Source organism: Gossypium hirsutum, chromosome A05 (assembly GCF_007990345.1).
Source record: "Gossypium hirsutum isolate 1008001.06 chromosome A05, Gossypium_hirsutum_v2.1, whole genome shotgun sequence".
Taxonomy (NCBI): domain Eukaryota; kingdom Viridiplantae; phylum Streptophyta; class Magnoliopsida; order Malvales; family Malvaceae; genus Gossypium; species Gossypium hirsutum.
Window position 1 is genome coordinate 109,281,821 of NC_053428.1, and position 22,019 is coordinate 109,303,839.

The 22,019-nt window shown below is 29.0% G+C and overlaps 1 protein-coding gene across 2 annotated transcripts; it reads right to left on the reverse strand.

Moving 5' to 3' along the window:
• Positions 1-956: 956 nt before the first annotated feature.
• Positions 957-2,395, reverse strand: LOC107939246 (BTB/POZ domain-containing protein At3g56230). 2 transcript variants are annotated; one of them, XM_016872546.2, is made up of 3 exons: positions 2,063-2,395; positions 1,720-1,902; positions 957-1,521 (listed from the first exon to the last, which is right to left on the reverse strand). In XM_016872546.2, exons 1-3 carry the CDS (start codon positions 2,255-2,257, stop codon positions 1,060-1,062), a joined length of 840 nt encoding a protein of 279 aa, XP_016728035.2. In that variant the 5' UTR covers positions 2,258-2,395; the 3' UTR covers positions 957-1,059. The 2 variants fall into 2 exon arrangements, with proteins under 2 accessions (XP_016728035.2, XP_040970488.1); XM_041114554.1 differs by having other exon boundaries at positions 1,720-1,896; positions 2,063-2,394.
• Between the last annotated feature and the right edge of the window lie 19,624 nt (positions 2,396-22,019).

A 22,019-nucleotide genomic window follows, 5' to 3' on the forward strand; every position in this document is an offset into this window, starting at 1 on the left:
TTTTAATAATTTATTTGATTAAACTGAACGAACTGGTTAAAACAGAAATTAGTGGCATAATTGGTTCAACTATTTATCCAATTCTAAAGAATATATATATATATATATATATAAGAGAAAATATTATTTTTATTTTTATTTTCCCACACGTCAATTCTTTATTGGTTAACCTTTTTTAAATAAATATAATTACTTAATAAACCGTTAAACTAAACAGAGGTACCAAACTTAATCTTTGTTTTGTTGTGGTCACATTGGTTTTTAATCTTTCTTTTATTTTTAATTTAAGTCTAAGTTATTATGATTTTTATCTATATTTTCGTAATTTTTTTTGTCCACTCTATTTTTTTTAAAAGTAGTAGTAAATTTAGTTTTTAAATTCTAATCACGTTTTAATGTATATATAAGATTTGCTTTGATAAGAGTGTCGCAAATCTATTGAGAACCATTTTTGAAGGAACTTATTATAATAGAGGACAAAGATAGTGTTTGTAAAATTAGAATCATGAAATGATAATAAAGAGGATATAATTTTTTTAACGGTTTAATTAAAGTAATACATCTGCTATCGTTAGTATCAATTTATTTTGTCCTCTTTTAAAAGTATTCAATACAATTTATTGTTTCTTATTTATTATTTGTACAATCTTTATATTCTTATTATTAATGATAATATTTTCTCAAAAGGAATGGAGACTTAATTTGAAAGAATAATCCAATTTTTTATTTGGCTAGATCTAACAATTAACATTTTGCCAACTCAAGCAAGCTACATAATGCACTTTTCTTTAAACTTTAAAGAAAAAAAAGAAAAAAATTGTGATAAATCTGTTGGTATGATAACAAGACTGTTAACTGTTTCAAGTATGGTATAGATTCAAATTGTATTAGTTGTATTGTTGATTCACTTCGTTTTATAATTAAAAAAAAAAAGAATTTTATATGCATAAATGAGAATCTAAAAATGGAAAATGGATTTTATTGCTTTTCATCTGTGCATAATTGCATGTAAACATGTATTCTATACATTAATTCCACCATATATATATATAATTTTCTTCAAACTCCATTAATTCTTTTGGTTTTGGCATCCATTAAAAAAGCCCTGGTAATCTGCAGACCAAGATGGGGATTCTTGGGAGCAAAAATTTCATACTTAGGGGAGAAAACAATATCCTCCATGTTCCTAACGATGAAGTTCAAGGCAATTTCCTTTAATGCTTTGTTGGAACAAACATCCGAGGTCTCTAATATCTCAAGAACATTGGAGGCATTCAATGAACTTAACATGTATCTTTCGCAGAAATCTTGCAAGTAGGTGATCTCGTACTTGTCGGCTGCCAGGAACAACGAATACACATGTTTCTCCAGCTTGTCCCAACCCAGGTTTCCACTGTAAAGGAACTCCAGCAGTGATTCCAGTTCTTCTGTGTTCAACTCAGGTAGTGTAATTGTATCACTTGGTGGAGCTTTGCACCCATCTGAGTCTAGCATGTTCCTGAATATCTCTGATCTTGCTGCCTATTTTTCACATCATACTATTTGTTAATTTTTAGTTTACACAAAACTTAAACAACCCTAACTAATATATATATATATACATACATTTGTGATTATAAATAAAATGTTAAAAAGAGTATAGAGACTAACAGTGTATTTTAACGTAATATAAAATAAAAAGCAATAATAAATGATAATAATGGAGAGGGAATTACATACAAGTAAAGCCCTGTGAGCTGGTATGGAAGGACCATCGTTGCCCGGCTTGAGCTGAATATCAGTGTGAATTTGATCTCTAAAAGCCACAATAAGTCCACTCAAGAAGCTTATTTTCTTGTTCAGATCTTCTTCTATCTCCTTCATGCTTGTCATCCATTTGCTCAGATTTCCAAGTGGCTGTTGCTATCATCCAAATAAAACAACACTTACTTTTTTTATATCTTTCAAAATTAGTCAGATAATAATATATGGCCATTGAATTGTTATCTAATTTAGCTTATTAATCAATAATGAAATTGAAGAACAATAAAGGAAAAAGAAAATGAAAGAAGAGGTTGCTTGCCTTACAAGAATTGGGTGAAGAAGATGGAGCAGGAATGTTATGAGTAGTTTTATCTGTAGATTTACAATGATGATCAATTTCAAGCTTGTTCATCAAAGTGATTACATTTCTTGCACCTTCATAGCAAGTCCCACATATTGTATTCCTCGGAGGTCTTAAGATAAACGGCATTGAACTACAAATTGAACAATCCATTTTTTTTTCTTTTCTGAAGAACAACAAAGCTGCAGAAGAAGATAGAAGGCGGCAACGATTGAAGAGATTTTGAAGAAGAAGAAGATGATGATGATGAAGTTCCTTAACTTCAACTTTAAATTTTTAAAAAAAAAAATTGTTGAATGATAATGATAGAAGTTTGTTATACCATATTTTATTGATGTCGATTAATAAGATAAAGCAACTAACATATGACGGGGGCTTACCATATATTTTTATTTTATTTTATCTTATTTTAAGTCAAATGACAAATCCACCCTTCCAAAAGGTTGTATAAAAAGGGTGTCTAGAAAGACGGTTAATGATTACAACCAAATGCAGAACTGGTTAACCATGTTTCAATAATTCTATATATCATATTATATTTAAGTTAAAATCTTATTACGGGATATTAGATCAACACAGTTAGAAGTTTAAATAATAACAGATGAAATCAATAATTAGTATAAAAAATATTGGGTGACATCAAGTTATGAGTTAGACACTCAATCTCATATTCAAAGCTACTAAGTCAGTTCTAAATGCAGGTTAAATTAAATAATAAATTCTAAAGATTGTATTAGAATATAGAAAATGGAAAATGATGGAAGTTAGGGGCAGAAGAGTCAAAGAGGGGGGTGATTGATATTATAATGCAAGGTTGAAGTGAGTAGTTGTTGTCAATCAAAGAATGGATGTGAAGCTGGTTGGAAATGTGTTTGGAGTGAGTTTCAAAGAAAGCCCTTCAAATGGCATAAACATTTGGGTTGTTTTTTAAAAATAAAAATAAAAAGAATGTTAGGAAGAAGAAAATGACTTTCCAACTTCACAACAGCAAGGAAGTGTTAGGCTATCAATCTTAACCAATATAGATTATTGGGTTTTGGTTTTGTTTTGTTTTTTTTTTTGTTTGTTTGTTTTGTTTGTAGGACAACCTGGCCAACTGCTATTACATTCATGTCTTCTGTTCTTCAAAGGGCAATCGCAATGATTAAATTTCATATGAAGTGGTGGCCATAAAGGTTGTAATTGCAACTTATCTACTAGTTATTAGAATTTTTTATTTTATATATATATATATATATATATGGAACCCCACTAATCAAGTGATAAGTAGTCAACTTTAAAAATATGTCATTTCATGTCTTGTCATAAATAAAAATTGTTACCATAAAAATTGATAATGACAATAGAATGATTGTAATATATATATATATATAAATTTCACGTAAAAAACTATTCTAGGAAAAAGTTACAAACAAATAAGGAGAAATTTACTAATGTTAAAAAACGAATGATACAATAGGAATTTTGACTATATCTATTTAAAGGTTGAAAACCTTTGTTCTAATCGAAGTCAAATAGAAGAAGAATAGTTCTATATGGATTCAACTTGTGCTTCGTACTGCGGGGACTCTACCCGTGGTGCAACCCCAATCCAGTTTTGTGCTTAATAGATTCGGCCTTTCACCTCTTAGATCCCCTTATTTTGCCACTATATTTATTTCTTCAATAAGTAAGGGATTTGGGTCACACAATTTCTAATAAAAATTTATCTATCCAAATAAGTTTGAATTTGGAAAAATGTTTATACAAATTTAATTTAATATTAAAAGGTTACAAATAAAACTAAAAGAAAGAGACAAACTATTCAAATTATAAAATACATAAATTGAATTGGAAAAAAATTTTAATTTAAATTTTTTTTCAAATTTTATTTTTACTCAAAAATCATAGTAAAACAATTACAGCTTAATGAATATAGATAAGGACTTTTTTATCTTGTCAACTGTCAAATTGGGTGATATCAAATCAAACCATCGATAAGAGTGATTAATTCTCTTGCCACAGAGGCTCTCTAAAGAAGTAAATGGCTGGCCATTAAATATGTTCGATTCTCATAAGGGAGGATTAAACCCCCAACCACTTGGGTAAGAGATGAGGTGAGTAACCACCACATCTCATGGTTTTATAACTCATATTATTCCTCTAACACATATAAACAAAATATGAAATAGACTCTTATAAGATTTCGAGATCAAGACTCCAAATCTCATTTGACTAATTAGTAAAATGACTAATTTTCATTTTAAGAAAAAATTGAATCTAGATCTGTTCAATAGTCAAGCTACCCACCTAAGCTTGAAAGTTTGTTTAAAACTTGGAAAATTTTGGACAAAGATATTAGGTATGAAAAATGGGTTTGAGTAAAAAAAAATTAGATTCATTTAAAATATGAGACGGGCTCGAGCTTTGAATATTGGAGCTTGAATCTGGCCCGACCTACTCATTTTTAAGTGTACAATATGTTGTTTTTCATTATATATATTATTTTTATTTGTTTCATATGAAAATTAAATATATCATACTATAATGTAAATATAAAAAGGAAATGATGAATATTTTATGTTTAGAGATTTAATAATTTAAAAAATAGTATATAATGGTAGTGAAAGATATTTTTTTTTTAAAGTATCACTAGTACATAGATAATACAATAGAATTACAAATATATCTTCGACCAACTATAATATAGACAGCTATTCAGGTCAACTCGACTAGTTCCAGTAGCTAAAGCTAATGTCACTACGGATGTTTACTTATGTCAAGTGAAGTAGGTGGAATTAGAATTGTTGGGTTTAGAAAATGAGATTATTATTATTGCAATACTAAACAAAATATGATGATGATTGAAGCCAAAGATGTGTTGGGAAAACCTTCTTTCCCTCTTTGTGTAATTGAAATGGGCAATAATAGGTAAAAATTAAAGACAACAAGAACACACAAAATTTGTTGACATTAAAAACCCAAATGGGAAAAACCGCAAGAATCTAGTCCTGTGCAAACTTGCCTTCTACTATTATATAAGTAAGATTACATTTAATATCTCATCTAGTTAGGATGGTTTACAATTCTCACACAATGGTGGCTCTCTCTCTATTTTTCTCTATTGGTGTAACTCACTTGTGATTGTGCTTGATGCTTTTCCCAACCTAAGCCTTCCCAAAGCCTCATATTTACAGTAGAGAAATAAGGTTCCCCAAAAACGTAATTCATAACTTTTAGACAAATCCACCATAAATGGATGAACTTTGGAAATGAAAATTTGAGTTAATAACATACATGAATGTGGATGATTCATCCCCCAAACATGTGATACACCTCCTTTGTAATAAGGTTCATCTCCCTAATTCCTAATTAAGGAGGGATACACCCAACAAATCTCCCCATTCCTAACTTAATTGGGGGGAACAAGCAAACCGGATCCTTGACAATATTCTTCGAACTTTTTGGTCGGAATCACCTTTGTCATTATATCAGACTAGATATGACTAGTGTGAACTTTATTTAGTTCAAGCATTTTTTCTTCTAATACATCTCATATCAAATATAATGAACATCAATGTGTTTTGTTCGAGAATGATAGACTGAATTTGTAGCTAAATGAATAACACTTTGATTATCACATTTGAGAACATACTATTCCTGCTTGTAGCCCAATTCTAGCAGAAAATTTTTCATCCATAACATCTCTTACACTCTTCAGTTGTTGCAATGTATTCTGATTCAGTGGTTGATAATGCCACGCATTTTTGGAGCTTTGACTGCCAAGAGACAACTCCCCCTGAAAAAATAGTCACATACCCTGATGTTGATTTTCTTAAGTAAACATCTCCAACATATCTGCATCCATGTACCCTCTAAGTTCTGGCTTCCCCCTTTTACCAAGCAAAAACATCTCTTTGATGTGGCACGGAGATACCAAAAAATCCATTTCACAACCTCGTAGTGGACTTTACCTGGATTAGAGAGGGATCGACTCACCATTCCAACAACATGGGTAATGTCGAGTCTAGTACAGATCATGACATGCATAAGGCTCTCAACCGTGGATGGATATGAGACTTTTTCCATTTCTTCTTTCTCTTTCTCACTTGTGGGACTTTTCTTTCTGCTCAACTTGAAATGTCCAACAAGTAAAACACTAATTGGCTTGGACTTGTACATGTTGAATCTTTGAAGAACTTAATTAATGTATTGTTCTTGAAATAGCAATAATAACTTATTGGAACGATTTCTAATTATTTTAATTCCAATGATTTGTTTTGTTGGGCCCAAATCCTTCATGGCAATGGAATTTCTTAAGACCTTCTTAAGAGCTGCGATTTTCTTCTTATCTTGCCCAATAATTAACATATCACCAACATAAAGCAATACTATGATAAAAGTTCCACTATCAAATACTATGATAAAATTTCCACTATCATAACTTCTCACAAAGACACAATGACTAGTATGAGTCTTCTTAAACTGATGCCGAGTCATAAAAGAATCAAACTTATTGTACCATTTTTATAGTGCTTGTTTAAGACCATAAAGGCTCTTTTTGAGTTGGCACACTAAGTTTTCTTTTCCTGGCACTATAAACCTCTCAGGTTACTCCATATAAATCTACTATTCTAAATCACCATGGAGAAATGTCGTTTTCACATCAATTTGTTCAATGTTTAAGTCTAGACTAGTAGCTAGACCAAGTATAACTCGAATAGATAACATCTTGACCACAAGTGAAATTTTTTTTTCAAAACCAATTTCATTTTTTTTATTGCAGCCTTTGACGATAATTCTAGCATCGTACTTGGTATTCTTGTTGTTCTCTCCAGTTTTGAGTTTGTATACCTAATTGTTTTTCAAAACACATCTTCCTATGGGTAACTTCATAAGATCATAAGTCTGATTATCATGCAAAGATTGTATTTCTTCTTGTATGGCTTTTAACAATTCATCTTTATGATCATCATACATTGCTTCATCAAAACTTTGAGGCTCTCCCTCATTGACGACTGTCATATACTCACTTGAAGGATATTTATCCGATGGTCTACTTTCGTACATCAATCTCCTCATTTTAGTTGAGGTGTAACTTCTGGTTCACTTATCTCAATAGATTGATCTTCATTTATTTTTATTGATGACTCCTCTACTGATGACTAATCATTTTCATTCTGGTTTTCAACATCTCTGTCTTCAGTAGTTTCGTGTCTTACCATTGTTAGTGGATCATGAATAATAAGAGTACTGACCTTAAACACAGGGCTCCCCGGTTGCATAGTGTCTTCCATGGTTTGGTCTTTGAAAAATACAACATATTGGCTTTTAACAATCTTGTAACACCCTATACTCGGTTCGGTCGTCGAACCCGAGCTATGAAACACCACATTAGCCACCAAAGTGACTCTCCATCAACACCCAACCTACCCAACCTATCCTCTAACACACCAATAGTTTATACATAAAAGATGCTTAAGTTATCAAAGTGTAGCGGAATATCATATAAGTACTTTTATAAAAAAAATTTAAGACTAGCCCAAACACAAAATATGATGGTTTACAACTCTCACATAATGGTGGTTCTCCCTATTTTTTTCTCTCTTGATGTAACTCACTTGTGATTGTTCTTGATACTTCTTCCAACCTAAGCCTTCCCAAAGCCTCATATTTGTAGTAGAGCAATGGGGTTTCTAAAAACTGAAATTCATAGCATCTAGAAAATCTACCATAAATGGATAAAATTTGGAAATGTAAATTTGAGTTAATAACTTACATGAATGTGGATGATTTATCCCTCAAACATGTGATACACCTCTCTTGCAATAAGGTTCATATCTTTAATTTCCAATTAAGTAGGGATGTACCCAATAAGATGGTTAAAGTTTACTTAACATTTCAAGGTTGAAGCAAGTAAAGATCTAATATTTTTTTAAATAATTCAAGTGGATCAAGAAAATCGAATGATAAAGTTCTTTTAGAGACATGGAAAAACAAGAATTATGATTTATTCAGATATGTTGTAGTTTTTTACACAACTTATCGTACCAATAGATGAGATATGTTATGGTTTTTGTGGGGATTAATCATCATCGACAAACTATAATGTTTCGGTGGGCATTTTTGTTAGATGAGATTATTGCTTCCTTTTCATGGTTGTTCAATTATTTCTTGTAATTAAAGGGTAATCAACCACCAAAAACTATAATTATTGATCAGGATCATGCAATTAACAAAGAAACCAAATAAGTCTTTCTTGGTTCATGCTACATCTTATGTTTATGGCATATTTCTAGGAATGCTCCTTTACATCTTCATAGTCATGATGAAAAATTTGATTTTCATGCTTTGTTTCATAAGTGCATGCAAGGTTGTGAATTAGAACCAAAATTTTAGAAAACTTGGAGAAAATGATAAATGATCGTAATCTTCAAGATCATACATGGTTGAAAGGTTTCTACAAATGTCGTGAAAAATAGAGAACTAATTTTACCATTAATATATTTTCTTCTCAAAGGTTGAGGTTACAAATAATGTTTTGCATGGTATTTATAAATCCACTACTTCTACCAAATTTATTTTTGAATTTGATAATTTAGTGGCAAGATATCGTCCTTCCGAAGTTGAAAAGAATTTTCGATGAAAAATTGCTCAATCACATATGAAATTAAAATTGTGGTAATTTGACTCATGCATCGAATATTTATACTCATGAAATATGCAAATGCTTTAAGAAAGAATTCCTTGCTAGTATTCCATTAATATGAAGAGAAGTTGCACAAAATGGTACAACTTATACTTTTGAAGTGATGATAGAAGAAAATAGTTCAAGAGTTTAAACATTCTAATTTAAAACAACTACTACGGAGATTCATTGTACTTGCAAGAAGTTCGATTTTTGTAGCTCTCTTTGCTCTCATGCTTTACATATTCTTAGTGTTAAAAATGGTAAGAAAATTTTTTAGCAGTATATCTTTCTGAGATGGGCTAGAGATGCTAAGAAAAACATGCATGAAGGTAATGTTGTTGAGTTTTCACAATAGTATAATATAAAGGTTGAAGTTGTATTCCATAATTGCATGATTCAATTTGCTTATAACTTGATTATAAAAAGTCAAGAAAATGAAAAAAACAAGACAACTTTGTCAGAAGATTTTATATGAAAGAGACATAGAAGTTGATAAAGATTTGAGAAAGTTATACGTCTCCAAGAATCATGAGCTCAAGGAAAATGAGACAAATGCAAGTCATTTGATCTAGTAAGTCATCAACGTAATCAAGAACTTACTGCTATATGTTTTTATTACATAAATGATAGTTATTATTTTTGTTTAATTTATAAAATGTAAGGATGTCAATATTGAATAAATATCAGCCAATGTTGTAAAAAAGGGTGAAAATAAAAGTTCCCCAATCTTAGGTCAACCATGCATTAGGTTAAAAGGGGTCTCCAATGTTAGACTTAAAGGTCATCTTGAGAAAAGAAAGCCAAAAGCATCCCAATTGTTGAAGCTTAGTAAGTAAGTTTACTATAAAGTTACACTTTAAATCTTTAGATGTACTCGTTGGCTCTACTCTAAGTTAAGAAATTTTTGTAGGTGTAAAAATTAGTTATATATCATATACTAGAAACATTTTTAATTCTTGCCAAGAAGTGGTAAGTATGCCTCAAATCCTAAGTTTAATCTTGAATTTTTATAAATTTTTTATCTAATAATAATCTTGCAATCGGTTAAATGATCTTTATCGATTTTTCATCGAATCTTTCGATACTCTTGACGAATCTTGAAAATAATTATTAATTCTTGTATAAATGATGTTTGAAGGACTTGATTTAGGTAGCCCAGACTAGATTTAAGCATAAGGAACAACGTTTGAGATCTCGGAGTCAAGTGTATATTCTTTTACAAGCGAATCAAGAAAAATTGAGCCTAGAATAGGGCTACACGGCCAGCTATATAGGCGTGTGGGCCACTCGTGTAGACCACATGACCTCTTACACGACCATGTTCCCTTAAAACCCTAGGTTTTTCGATTCTCACACGACTTCAGTCTGTTAAACGGCCTAGCCACATGGTCGTGTACCCCTCCAAACAGTCTAGAGCTTTCCAAACGGCCGTGTGTCCCCTATTTTTCAAATTTTACAGTTTTCCTCTATTTTTAAGATTTTACAGTTTTATCCCATATTTTACAAATTTTATAGTTTTACCTAGAATTTTATGATTTGTTTAGATTAGTCCATGATTGCTTCACGACCTGTTTTTAGTGTTAAATTTATTCAATTAATCCATTATCTAAATGACTGAAATAATATTATACTTATATATATTTGTATGAATTGTGAATAAATATGTTTAATGTATCGTATTTGTGATTGTTCGTATAACATACTTTATGATATCGCTAAATTAGATCCTTTAGAAAGCATAACTATTGCTGCCATATTTTATCTGTTATAAGTATGTTATCCGTTTCCATTTTAATATGTTTTAAGCATGCTTTATGTTACTGTTAAACTGAACACTTAATAAGCATGACTTTTTCTACTGAATTGATCTGTTATAAGCATATTATTTTCTACCGTAATTTTCTATTAAAAGCATAATTAAATGTTACCATAGTGATCTGTTTGAGCTTGCCATATTGCATTGCATGGGGTGGGATGATTTGAACGGAGGAAGTAGTTGGCAGTTCATCTACTTGAGTAGTGGTTTATCCACAGCGTATTCTAGTCGGTAGTCATCTACTCGACCAGTGGTTTATTCACAATGTATTTGCATCTTTTATCTGCAAAAATGGACGGTTCATCCACAAATATTCTAGTTGGCAGCCATCTGCTCGACTAGTGGTTTATTTACAACGTATTAGTAGCTTTTATCTTCATAGACGAATGGTGTATCCACCAATATATTTATCATTAGCAGTTTATCTACAATGATATGTGGTTTATCCACAATATGGTGTGAAGGTAGAGGAGTTCTGGGAAACTCTTAACTATGGTGTGTAGAGTGGTAGGACCTTTCTACTGTTAAACCGAACTTGCATTGCATTCATAAGTAATTACATGACTACGAACATTGAAATATTATGTTGATTAGTTGTTCTAAATTAGTGGTATTTTGTATTGCTATTAATTGGGATTTATTCTATGAGTTGATATTCTGCATGACTTGTCTACTGTTTGCACTGGTTCCCGTGACGAAACTCACATTGAGCTTTATAGCTCACTCCCCTTTTTATTTCCATCTTTACAGATAACTCGCCAGGCTAGGATGCGGTCACAGCATACAAAGGGCTCAGATACGTTTTATTTTTTTGTAAGTATTATTAGGCATATTTTATAATTTATGTTATTTCGGAACCATACTGTTTTACTTATTTTGTGGCATGGGACTCACATTTAGGGTTTATTTAGCATGCATGACATTTAACTTAATTTAATATATGCAATTTAATTATCTATGCATGAAATATAATTTTCATCAAAACTAAGTTAAAAATCACTTTTCCGCTGCTAAGTTTATAAATAAATTTTGAAAGAATAAATAAATTAACTAATTTGTAAAAAATAATAACCGTTACAAGAAAAATGTTACAATTAATTGGTTTTTTCGTTAACTCGGGTGTTTTTTTATGAAAACTTGTCAAGTTTTCTTTTAAAATAAACAAATGTTTTAAAATGATTGTAGCGACGTAAAAAATTTAGTTTCGCTTGGTTGCTAATTGTGGCGATTTATTAAACATTTGAAAACCAACTTTCGATTTTATTAACAAAGGGAGTCGCCACCGATCCTTTTTATAGGTGTGATCGGTCACCTAATAAAATTATTTTTAAAATAAAAAGAAGGCCAAATTTAGGTTTACGTGAAAGTCCAGAGAAAAATTGGGGTTCGGGAGTCGGTTACGCGCGAGGAAGGTATTAGCACCCTCGCGACGCCCAAAATTGGTATCTCATAAACATGTGTTGACTTGATTTTCAAAAATACGAGTTCAATATAAGATTTAATCGTGATCCAATTGAAAAGGCGAGAACTTTCATTTTTTGATTTTTGAGAAGGATATACCGATTTAACACGAGCCGACAAATTCCATCCAACATAGCGATGAGATTCGATGACTTAATATTAAATCGATACATTGCCTTGATTATTGATATTAATTAGAAAACAAGAACACAATTTTTGTTGTAATGCAAGGCAAAGCTGATATGGAATAAAAATGAATAACTGACATAACCAGAAATATATTGAAGCAAAATAATAATCGCGGCAATAATCTCAAAAAACAATAATCATGCATGCTATATTAAACATAATAATAGTATTAAACTAAAACATTATAAATATATATATGTATATATGAACATATATTAGCAGTGATAATAATAGTAATAATAAAAAGATGTGTATATATATACCAACTAATACATAATTAAAAAAATAAGTGAAAATAATAGTTATAATAATGAATGTAATAATATACGAAAATAATACTATATGTAAAATGTATATACAAGAATAATGAAATATGTGTCAATAAGATCGTATAAAAATATATAACGAAAATATTAAAGTATATACATAATATGTATAAAAACGTAGTATGGTGTTGGAAATATATACATGGGATAATATGGAAATATGTACATAGTATAATGTTAAGAATGCATACTCGATATAGAGTTAAAATATATATATACATAAGACAATATACGAGATCAAATGTAATACAGTATTCGAAATATGCACGCACACAAAAATACAATACTAAAAAATACATATATGTAATATAAAAAAATGCATAATATAATGTTTAAATATTTACATAAACCTATACACAAAAAAAAACTACTAATAATGATACTACATAAGTATATACATAAATATACTAAATTTATATACTTATTATAGATATATACATAAATGATGAAACATATACTAATATTCGCATAGTAAGGATAAAATATATACGTAAGATAATATGAAAAAAAAGAGAACATATATGCACATATATATATACATATTATGGTATTTAACAACATATACTTGAAACAGTAAAAGAAATATATTAACAAATAATATAAAGATATATATATATAAAATAACATAGAAATATATGAATAGTACAATATTTACAAATATATGAAAATAATATAATGAGATATACGGAAATAGTACTATATACACATAAATATATACACATGTATAGTGAAATATATACATACTAATATTGATAACAAATATAGTAGGAATAAAAATAATAAAATAATATATACTCGATGCGGTATAAAAACGTATATACACATAATAGTATGTACATAAGATAATACAAAATATATACACGAGAGGTTATAAGAAAATACAACTAATAATATTGAAAATACACACACATATATATATAAAATTTATATGTAATACACTATATGCGTATATTACAAACACATATATATATAATATTATACATTAAGACATGATAAATACATTTAATATAACAAATATAAATATTGTAACTAATAAATAACAGAAAATGAAAACAAATAAATTAGAAATAAAGCAGTAAATTAACCAAAGAGGCTAAATTGAACTTAAAACATCATTTTGGGGCGAAATTAGAAATAAATAGCAGGAAAGGACCAAAGTGTCACGCGCACATAACTTGGGAGGACTAAAACAGAAAATATTCCCTTTCACCAAAATGCTGCGCAGTACGGAGGGACTAAATTGAACAGCATGCAAATTATGGGGCCAAATCGAAAATGAGAAAACTTGATTGTAAAACCATAGAAAAGCGGAAGGCTAAAAGCGCAATTAGCCCTTCCGCTATAAAAAACACGCGGATCCTATTGGAACGGGTCGGGTCGACCCGACCCGGGGCCTAAAACGGCACCGTTTTAATTTTAAAAGGGGGGGACCAAAACAGTGCGTTTTGGTCCCTATAAAAGCCAATATTTTTTTAAAAAATTCATTTGTAACAGTTGAAGAAGAAAAAAAGAAAAAAAAAAGAGAGAAGGGAGAAAAGAGAGAGGGGAGAAAGGAGAGAGGAATTCCGGCCAAGGGGTCACCAGCCGATCGTCGACCGCCGTCCGTCGCCGGTGTCGGCCACCGTGAAAGGTAAAATTTTCTCATTTTTTTTTGCTTTTTATTTACGCTTTTAAAATTGTTATGTTTATTTATACTTTTGTATTTACAAATGTACAAGGAGTAAATTCGAGAGTAAAAACAGAGATAAAAATAAAAATATTCACCTTAAGGTTTTGATGTTGGTATTTGGTTGCTGGCTCGATCTTCTTTTCTGTATTCCCCCTTATATATTTCCGATCGGTTTGTGCTTGTATTGTTTCTGTTCTTTCTTTTGAATATTCGAAAAAAAATCCTCGTTACATTCGTTTTTTAGTATTAAGCCCCCCTATTACATTGATTCTCTTTCGGCTTTATAGCCGATTACATGTGATTTCCACTGCTCTCTGCTTGTTTTGCTTTTGCTTTGCATGTTTCTCCGTTCTTTTCCTGTCTTCTTTTGTTTATTTGCAGGTGTGGAGGTGCAAGTGATGGGAGTGTCAAATAGTATGGGCAGTGCCTGGTCTCGGGCAGAGGAGGAAGTGGTTTGGCAGCTCGCGTGGGGGCTGAGTGGTCGCGCACATGGGGCAACGGCGCCAGAAACCCTAGGGTTTCTGGCTTTCCAAAAATTTTTAGGGTCTTGGGCCTACCGGGCTTCACTGTTTTGGGCTGGTGTTGGGTTTTAAGTATTTTGGGCCTATATTGGGCTGTTGTAATAGATTTGTAATGGTTTATTTATTTATTGGGTTTTGGGCTGTTGGGATTATTGGGCTGAAGGGTTGAGGTTTAAAAGTGGGCAAAATTGGGCTATAACAATGATTATTTCATAAACTCCAATCGTATTAGGTCATCTTGGTGGCCGATATAATCTCCCAAATTTGAATCTAAATCCAACATCTAGACTGGGTCGAAAAGGTTACAAAACTTAATAAATTTATGATATTTGAAATAAAAAAAATAACACAAGCATGAAAATTACATTTCAAAATACGTTAATTTATTTTTATAATATATAAAGAATAGCTGATATAGCTAAAAATCAGCTCAATTCAATGTTGAATTAAATTTTTTATAGATAGTTAAAATAGATTTACATTAATAAATTTGAACTCTGTGATTGGAACAATGTCTTAACCAGTCTCTTACGCTTTTGACCTTTCTCTTTATTATAATATATATATAAATAAATAGAAATTTATTACAAAAAAATTAAAAATCAAGTCTAAGCACATTTTTTATTGGCATAATGACTTATTTAGTTCTCTAACTTTAAAAAAAATTATTTTAGTCATCTATTTAATTGGCTAGAATTTGAGGATACTCATTGTATTTATCAAATTGTGTGAATTTAGTCTCTCTATTTTTATTTTCTCAAAATTAGTCTCTCTACTTTTCGATTTGATCATTTTTAGTCCCTCCGTTAGGTTTTTTCATTTACTTTATTGAAAATTTAGGTACAATCACAAATTTAGCCTTTCAACCTCTCAAAAGTTGTAAAGGTTGCGGGGCTAAATTTGTGATTGTACCTAATTTTTAATAGATTTAATGGAAAAAGTTAACAGATGGACTGAAAATGAGCAAATTAAAAAATAGGACCAATTTTGAGCAAATAAAAGTAGAAGAACTAAATCTACACAAATTGATAAGTATAGGGACTATTCTCAGAATCTAACCCGTTTAATTTTTTTTACCTCTTTTAGCCCTTGAAATTATATTGTTTGTCAAATCACCCTAAAATTGATGAAAAAGTTAAGGTCGGTTAATTTTGTTGATGTGGCAGTCCACATGTATATCATGTTAGCAATTAATTAATTTTAAAAAATAAAATAATTTTAAATTATTATTTTTACAATTTTTAAACTTTTTAACAAAATAATTTTAATAATTTTTTTATTTTTAATAATTTATATATTTCTAATTTTAAAATTTTAAAAATTAATTAATTGCTAACGTGACTTTCACATGATGATCCACATGAATGGCCACGTTAACAAAGTTAATGGACGTTATTTTTTTCATTTATTTTAGGGTGATTTGACAAACAACACAAATTTAAGAGTTAAAAGAGACAAAAATTAAATGAAGAACTAAAATAAATTTTTTATAGAATTGAAAAGACAAATAAATCATTATGTTTTCTTTTCCTTTCTAGACTCAATTTTAGGCTAACTTTGCTCAATTTGAAAATCTGAATTCACTATTCAATTAATATTAAATAATTAACTTTTTTTAATGATTAAATTTAAATAAAATTTAATTAATAAATAATTATTCCAATCTGATTAACTTGAAATACAAAATAATTAATCTTAAGTTGACCCAAACGAATGAACCCTTAAATAAATCTACTGGGACGGCATCCAAATTAACATGGGTTATATAAATTTGTCATCCTCTTGAGTCATGGCCTAGAAGAAGGATTGGAAAAGTCAAGTTCAATATTGTAAAGAGTAGTAGGTTGCCTAATATTCGAAACCCAACCCATTTAAATGGGTCTCTTTAATTATTTTAAAATTCATTTTAATTCAGCTTGACTGAATCTTTAATTCGATTAATATAAATATTGTTACTAATATAAGAGGATATAAGTTCGACTGCGTTGAAGTGTATTATCCTCTTACTTATGAGTTGAGGAGAGACTATATCTAATTCTAGGTATTATCTACAAAAAAAACATATATAATTAAAATATATAATGAGATTATTCAAAAAAAATTATCTTAGATTTTATAATTGGTTAAAATATATCAAAAGTTTATGTATTCTTTGAAGATTTAGAATTTAGCTTTTGTATTTTTATATTTAAGAATTTAATCTCTTTATTTTTTTATATTTTAAAATTTAGGCTCAACTGTTAATATTGTTAAATTCAGGTTCATTATAATATCAATTTTTTAATTACAGAATTATTAAATAAATATATTTTTATTTCAAAACGTTATATTAACAAACTTAATAAAAATAAATTTAACAATATTAACTGTTAAACTTAAATTTTAAAAATATGGAGAATAAATTAAGAAACCAAAGTCCTCAGAGAAGTATGTATAATTCCAGGCATGGCACGTGAAAATTTTGGAATTTTGTGTCAAGATTTAACTATTTTCTTGTGGTTGTTGATAAACATGTAAATTGTAAAGCAACAGGTCAGCACTATTTTGTCTACAGGCTTCTTAGATTTTACTATAAAGAAATAGACGTGTTTCACTAAAATATATGTGTGGGAACTGCCCACCACTAGTTAAATGATAATTTTTGGGTAGATTTAAAATTTATGTGTACAATTTTTTTCCTTTATTATTACAATGTAAATATTTATATATATTAAAAAATATTCTTGTGAAATTTAATTAATTAATAAATTTATGAAAATTATTACTTTTATGGGATTATACGTTGAAGATATTTTCTATATTCATAAATTCTTTTCTTTTTTAAACACATGTTTTTAGTTTTAGATATTACAACTATATTAGAATTTTACTAACGTTGCCATAATAATTTTTACGACATATCCTTAGTTAAGTGACATGTCCGATTAACTTGTTTTACCTATAAAATAGAGTTCTTTTTGCCAATTCATATTTCACAATCGTTGCTGCTCCATTGTTGACTTGTTTACTTGCTTTATCATTTTTCATAGAAACTTTAAATCTAATAAGTATCTTTCTCTTTCTTTTGTTTGATTTTCGTATACTAGTCCATGATAGAGTTGTTTGCTGAGATTGTGGGTTCTCTTAGTCGGGTTTACTTTCTTCTTTTGCATTTATAACTATAAAATTGATTCGCCTATATCGAGTAATAAAGTTTGAATGTACCACAACTGAGGAGGAGATGCTTTGTGCTCTACATTTGAGGGGCGTTCAATTTTCTGTTCACCAAGGAACTCATCATATTATTGAATTCTAAGTAGTGTGAACAATGACTGGTGACCTTTGAGACCCATGGATCAACTAGCCCCAATAATAATGGGTAGATTAGTTGAGCCCAAATATTTTTTTGAAGAAGCATAGGGTGAAGTCTCTTGCTACTATCATAATAGATCCCTTGGGTGGATTTGCTAGAACGAGTGAGGGTATGGAGTTAGATGCACCTTATTACGACGTTCCTGTTACATATCCTATTAGCGAGGTGGCGAAAATTATTTGTCTTAAAATAAAATGAGTCACAATGAAAATTTATTAAAGTCAAACAATAATATTAAAATAATAACGAGTGATCAAAATAAAAACGATTTATCATTTTCCTCAATGAAAAGGCATTGATGTCCAAGATTCCTATAAGTGCTTTGAACAAGGAAAAGTACATATATTCGCAGGCATAAAGCAACGTGTAACTAGAAAACTTAGCAAAAGTTTATTGCCAATCTAAATTAATCAAAGCCATCAATGTAAAAGGAATCAGTACTGTTTTGAAATATTAGAAAGATTTCATTATCTTAATTTCTCTGTCTACAATCTAAATTAATCTCACTGTGTATAGTAAATATTATAGATTTAGGAAAGCTGTTTCAGCCTAACATTAAAGAATACTTGAATGATTCAATAGCATACACCAGCTCTGATCCTTTCTCCATTTCTTTTTCCTTTTGACAAAATGAAAGCTGGTAATAGAAAAATAATTTATTTCTATTAAGATTTGTATATTTTTCTGAATTCTGATCATTATCTATTCTTTTTTGGCATAATGTTTAGAATTATCTATAGTTCCTTTTCAGCCTATAAATTGGAGGATAATGCGCTTCAATGCACTTGAACCCATATCCTCCTATATTGGTAACAATGCTCATAACAGTCAAGTTAAAACTCAATTAGTAAGTTTTGCATCTTAAACTTGATAAAATGCTACAACTAATTAAAGTGATTATATCGTTTCCCTAAATTAAATGTGTGGTTTGATTTTGTTTCTAATTTATTTACTTAAACCACAATAAACGCTCATGAATACTATTAATTATTACTACTATTTAGGGACAAAAATTCAAGGTTTCAAAATTAAAGGAAATCGATTCAACTAATCCATATCAAATCATCTAATCCCTCTAATCGAAATGATGCTAGAACTAATTTCTGATCCTGTTGATTTGAACACTTAATCTAATCCGATTTAAACAAAATTAAAAAATTATGAATTCCAATCCTTTAATGCTATGGGTTTACTCATATATTCTAATTAACAAATGATTTCAAATTTCAAATTCAACACTAAATATAAAAATGACTTCTTTTTGACAAAATATAAAAGGTAGTAAAGCTATTAGAATTTTTAAGTTTAAATACATTATTTAATTCTGGTTTGGGACATAGTTGAATCTGAACTCTCAAATTAGTTCATATATGTAACTCTATAAAATTCAATTTTTTGAATTTTATATTATTATTGGATAAACTTTAAAGAGATGTGTACAATTTAGTCAATGGTAGACTTTAAGATGGCCCAATGATTATATTGATTTACATAATTCATTGTATATGATGTAATTTTGGTGTATATAACGAAAGTGATCCACTGGTTATAATCAAGAACTTAAGAGCTAAGCCATGCAAATGTAGATTTTCTTTCCAAGTAATAATCATGAAGATGAAATTCCACATTACCCATGAATTGGCAGACATTCTGGTAAACCAACTTTTCCTTTTAGATAAAATTGTAAACCAAAACTTTTGACATCTTTGACAATTGGCACCGACACAAATTAAAGAGAAAAATGATAACAACTCAAGGCTTTAATATAACCAGGCTTTTACTTAGCCTTAATTTAGATAAACAAAATTAAATCTCGATTGAATTTTAATTTGATTAGTACGGGTATTATTATTAATGTAGAAAAATGTTGGTTCAAGTGCGTTGAAGCATATTATTTTCCTATTTATAGGTTGAAGAAAGACTATAAATAATTGTAGGCATTGTGTCAAAAAAAAATAAATTAATTTGTATAATCATTGTTATTGTGCTTATTTATTATAATTGTTATTTTTATTCATGCGTGTAATTCATGAAAAAAAAATAGAAAATAAAAGAAATATTTTAAATACAATAAATAATTTTTGAGTGTTTTTATTTTAGTCAAAAAATAAATTTTACAATTTTGTCATTTAATGTTTAGGTTGCTTTTATTTTAGTCACCGAAAAAATAATTTTATAAATCTTGATCTAGATAAAAAATTAAGAATTAAAGTAAAAAAAACAATAGAATTAAAATAATATATTAAAAATTTGTCAAATTGGGTTCAATGACTCTGTAGGTCCAACCTGTACAGGTAGAATCTGGGACAATTTTTTTTTTTTTGAATTGGACTGGAAAAAAATATTCTTTTATTCAATTTAAATTATAAAACTAATATACAAGTATTTTTTCTTATTATTTTATTATATCTGTATTATTATTTAAGCACTTGATTGAGTAGGTACCACGAATCAATTTGGAACTAATTCGGTGAGAAAATTATGAAAATATTCTTTCGTAATTAAAATAAGTTATATTATTCGAGGTACTTTAGTTTTTTTATTTAAAAATAATAAAAAATGTGCATATGTAGAAATTTGAACCCGCACCAATTGCATTGATAAAATTTTAAATTTACCACTCAACCAAATATTTATTTTAATTTTTTTATATATTTTAATTTTATTATGCGCATTTTATTACCTCCAATTGTATATATTAATAATATTGTTGATTGAGATGATGTTACAAATTAACTCGACACCAACTTAGAATTAGTGAAAACACCTGACAACATCATGATATACGAGTGTATTTATTAAATATTCTTAATCTGATGCATTCATGTGTTTAAATTTCGTTTTACTTACAATTTAATTTATTTTTATTTTAATACTGTACATATTTCATGTGTTATTATTAATTAGTTTCAAATCATACATTTTATTATCTATTGTATGTTATTTTTAATATTGTATGTTATTATAATGTGATTGATTGATGTCACTCATTAGACTGGTCATAACCCAATTGTAAATTGTAAAAGAAATTCACTACTTGTACAAAGAAAAGATTTATTTTGGGGATAATTATACTTTTTTTATATTTTGATAAATCAATCAATGGGTATTTCTATATTTTTTATTTTGATAAAAAAAAGTACATACACATAATGAGAATAATGAGATTTGAACCAAAATCATCGCAATTTTCATTATCTCAACTTTACCATTTCAACCCAGATACATTTGATTTTTATATCAATATTTTTATAAACTTGTTACATAAACTTTTGTACCATAATCTAATTATATATTAATAGTGGGTCCTAACACAGTCATTTTACAAAGCAACAAATATTTTTTTTATATTTTTTGTGAATCAAGAATAATACATATGATTTCTTAGGTTATGGACCTGAAACTATTAATATGAAACATTTAAGCTTAAGACATTATCATCTTCACAATTTCTATTTCAGGTAAATCATAAAATGTGCTGAAATATTTTGATTTAAGCAAAAAATTGGAAAAAAATTTCAAACTTTGGATTTAGTTTGCTTGTTGTTGAAGAGAAGTTGCGGTCATTAATCACAAGTGTGGACCAAATCATAAAAGATTTATCGTAATTAAAGTGATCTGAATTGGGAAGCCTAGAAATTTAGCTACCGGTAACACTGTCCCCTCATTAACGAATAGATGTAAAACACATAACCAATTCGTTAGTGAGTGTCAAACAAATACGCGTCTTCATCTTTACTTTTTCTTATCATATTAATATGAACACAAATTAAACAGAATATCCTACTTGAGAACGTAAAAGTAAAAATGCCATGCAGATTTGAAGAGTCTACGTGTTAGGTAACCTGTCGAGAATGGTAGCTTTGATTAGGGTGGAGAAATATGTGTATATAAAGGCATGAGTTTGGCAC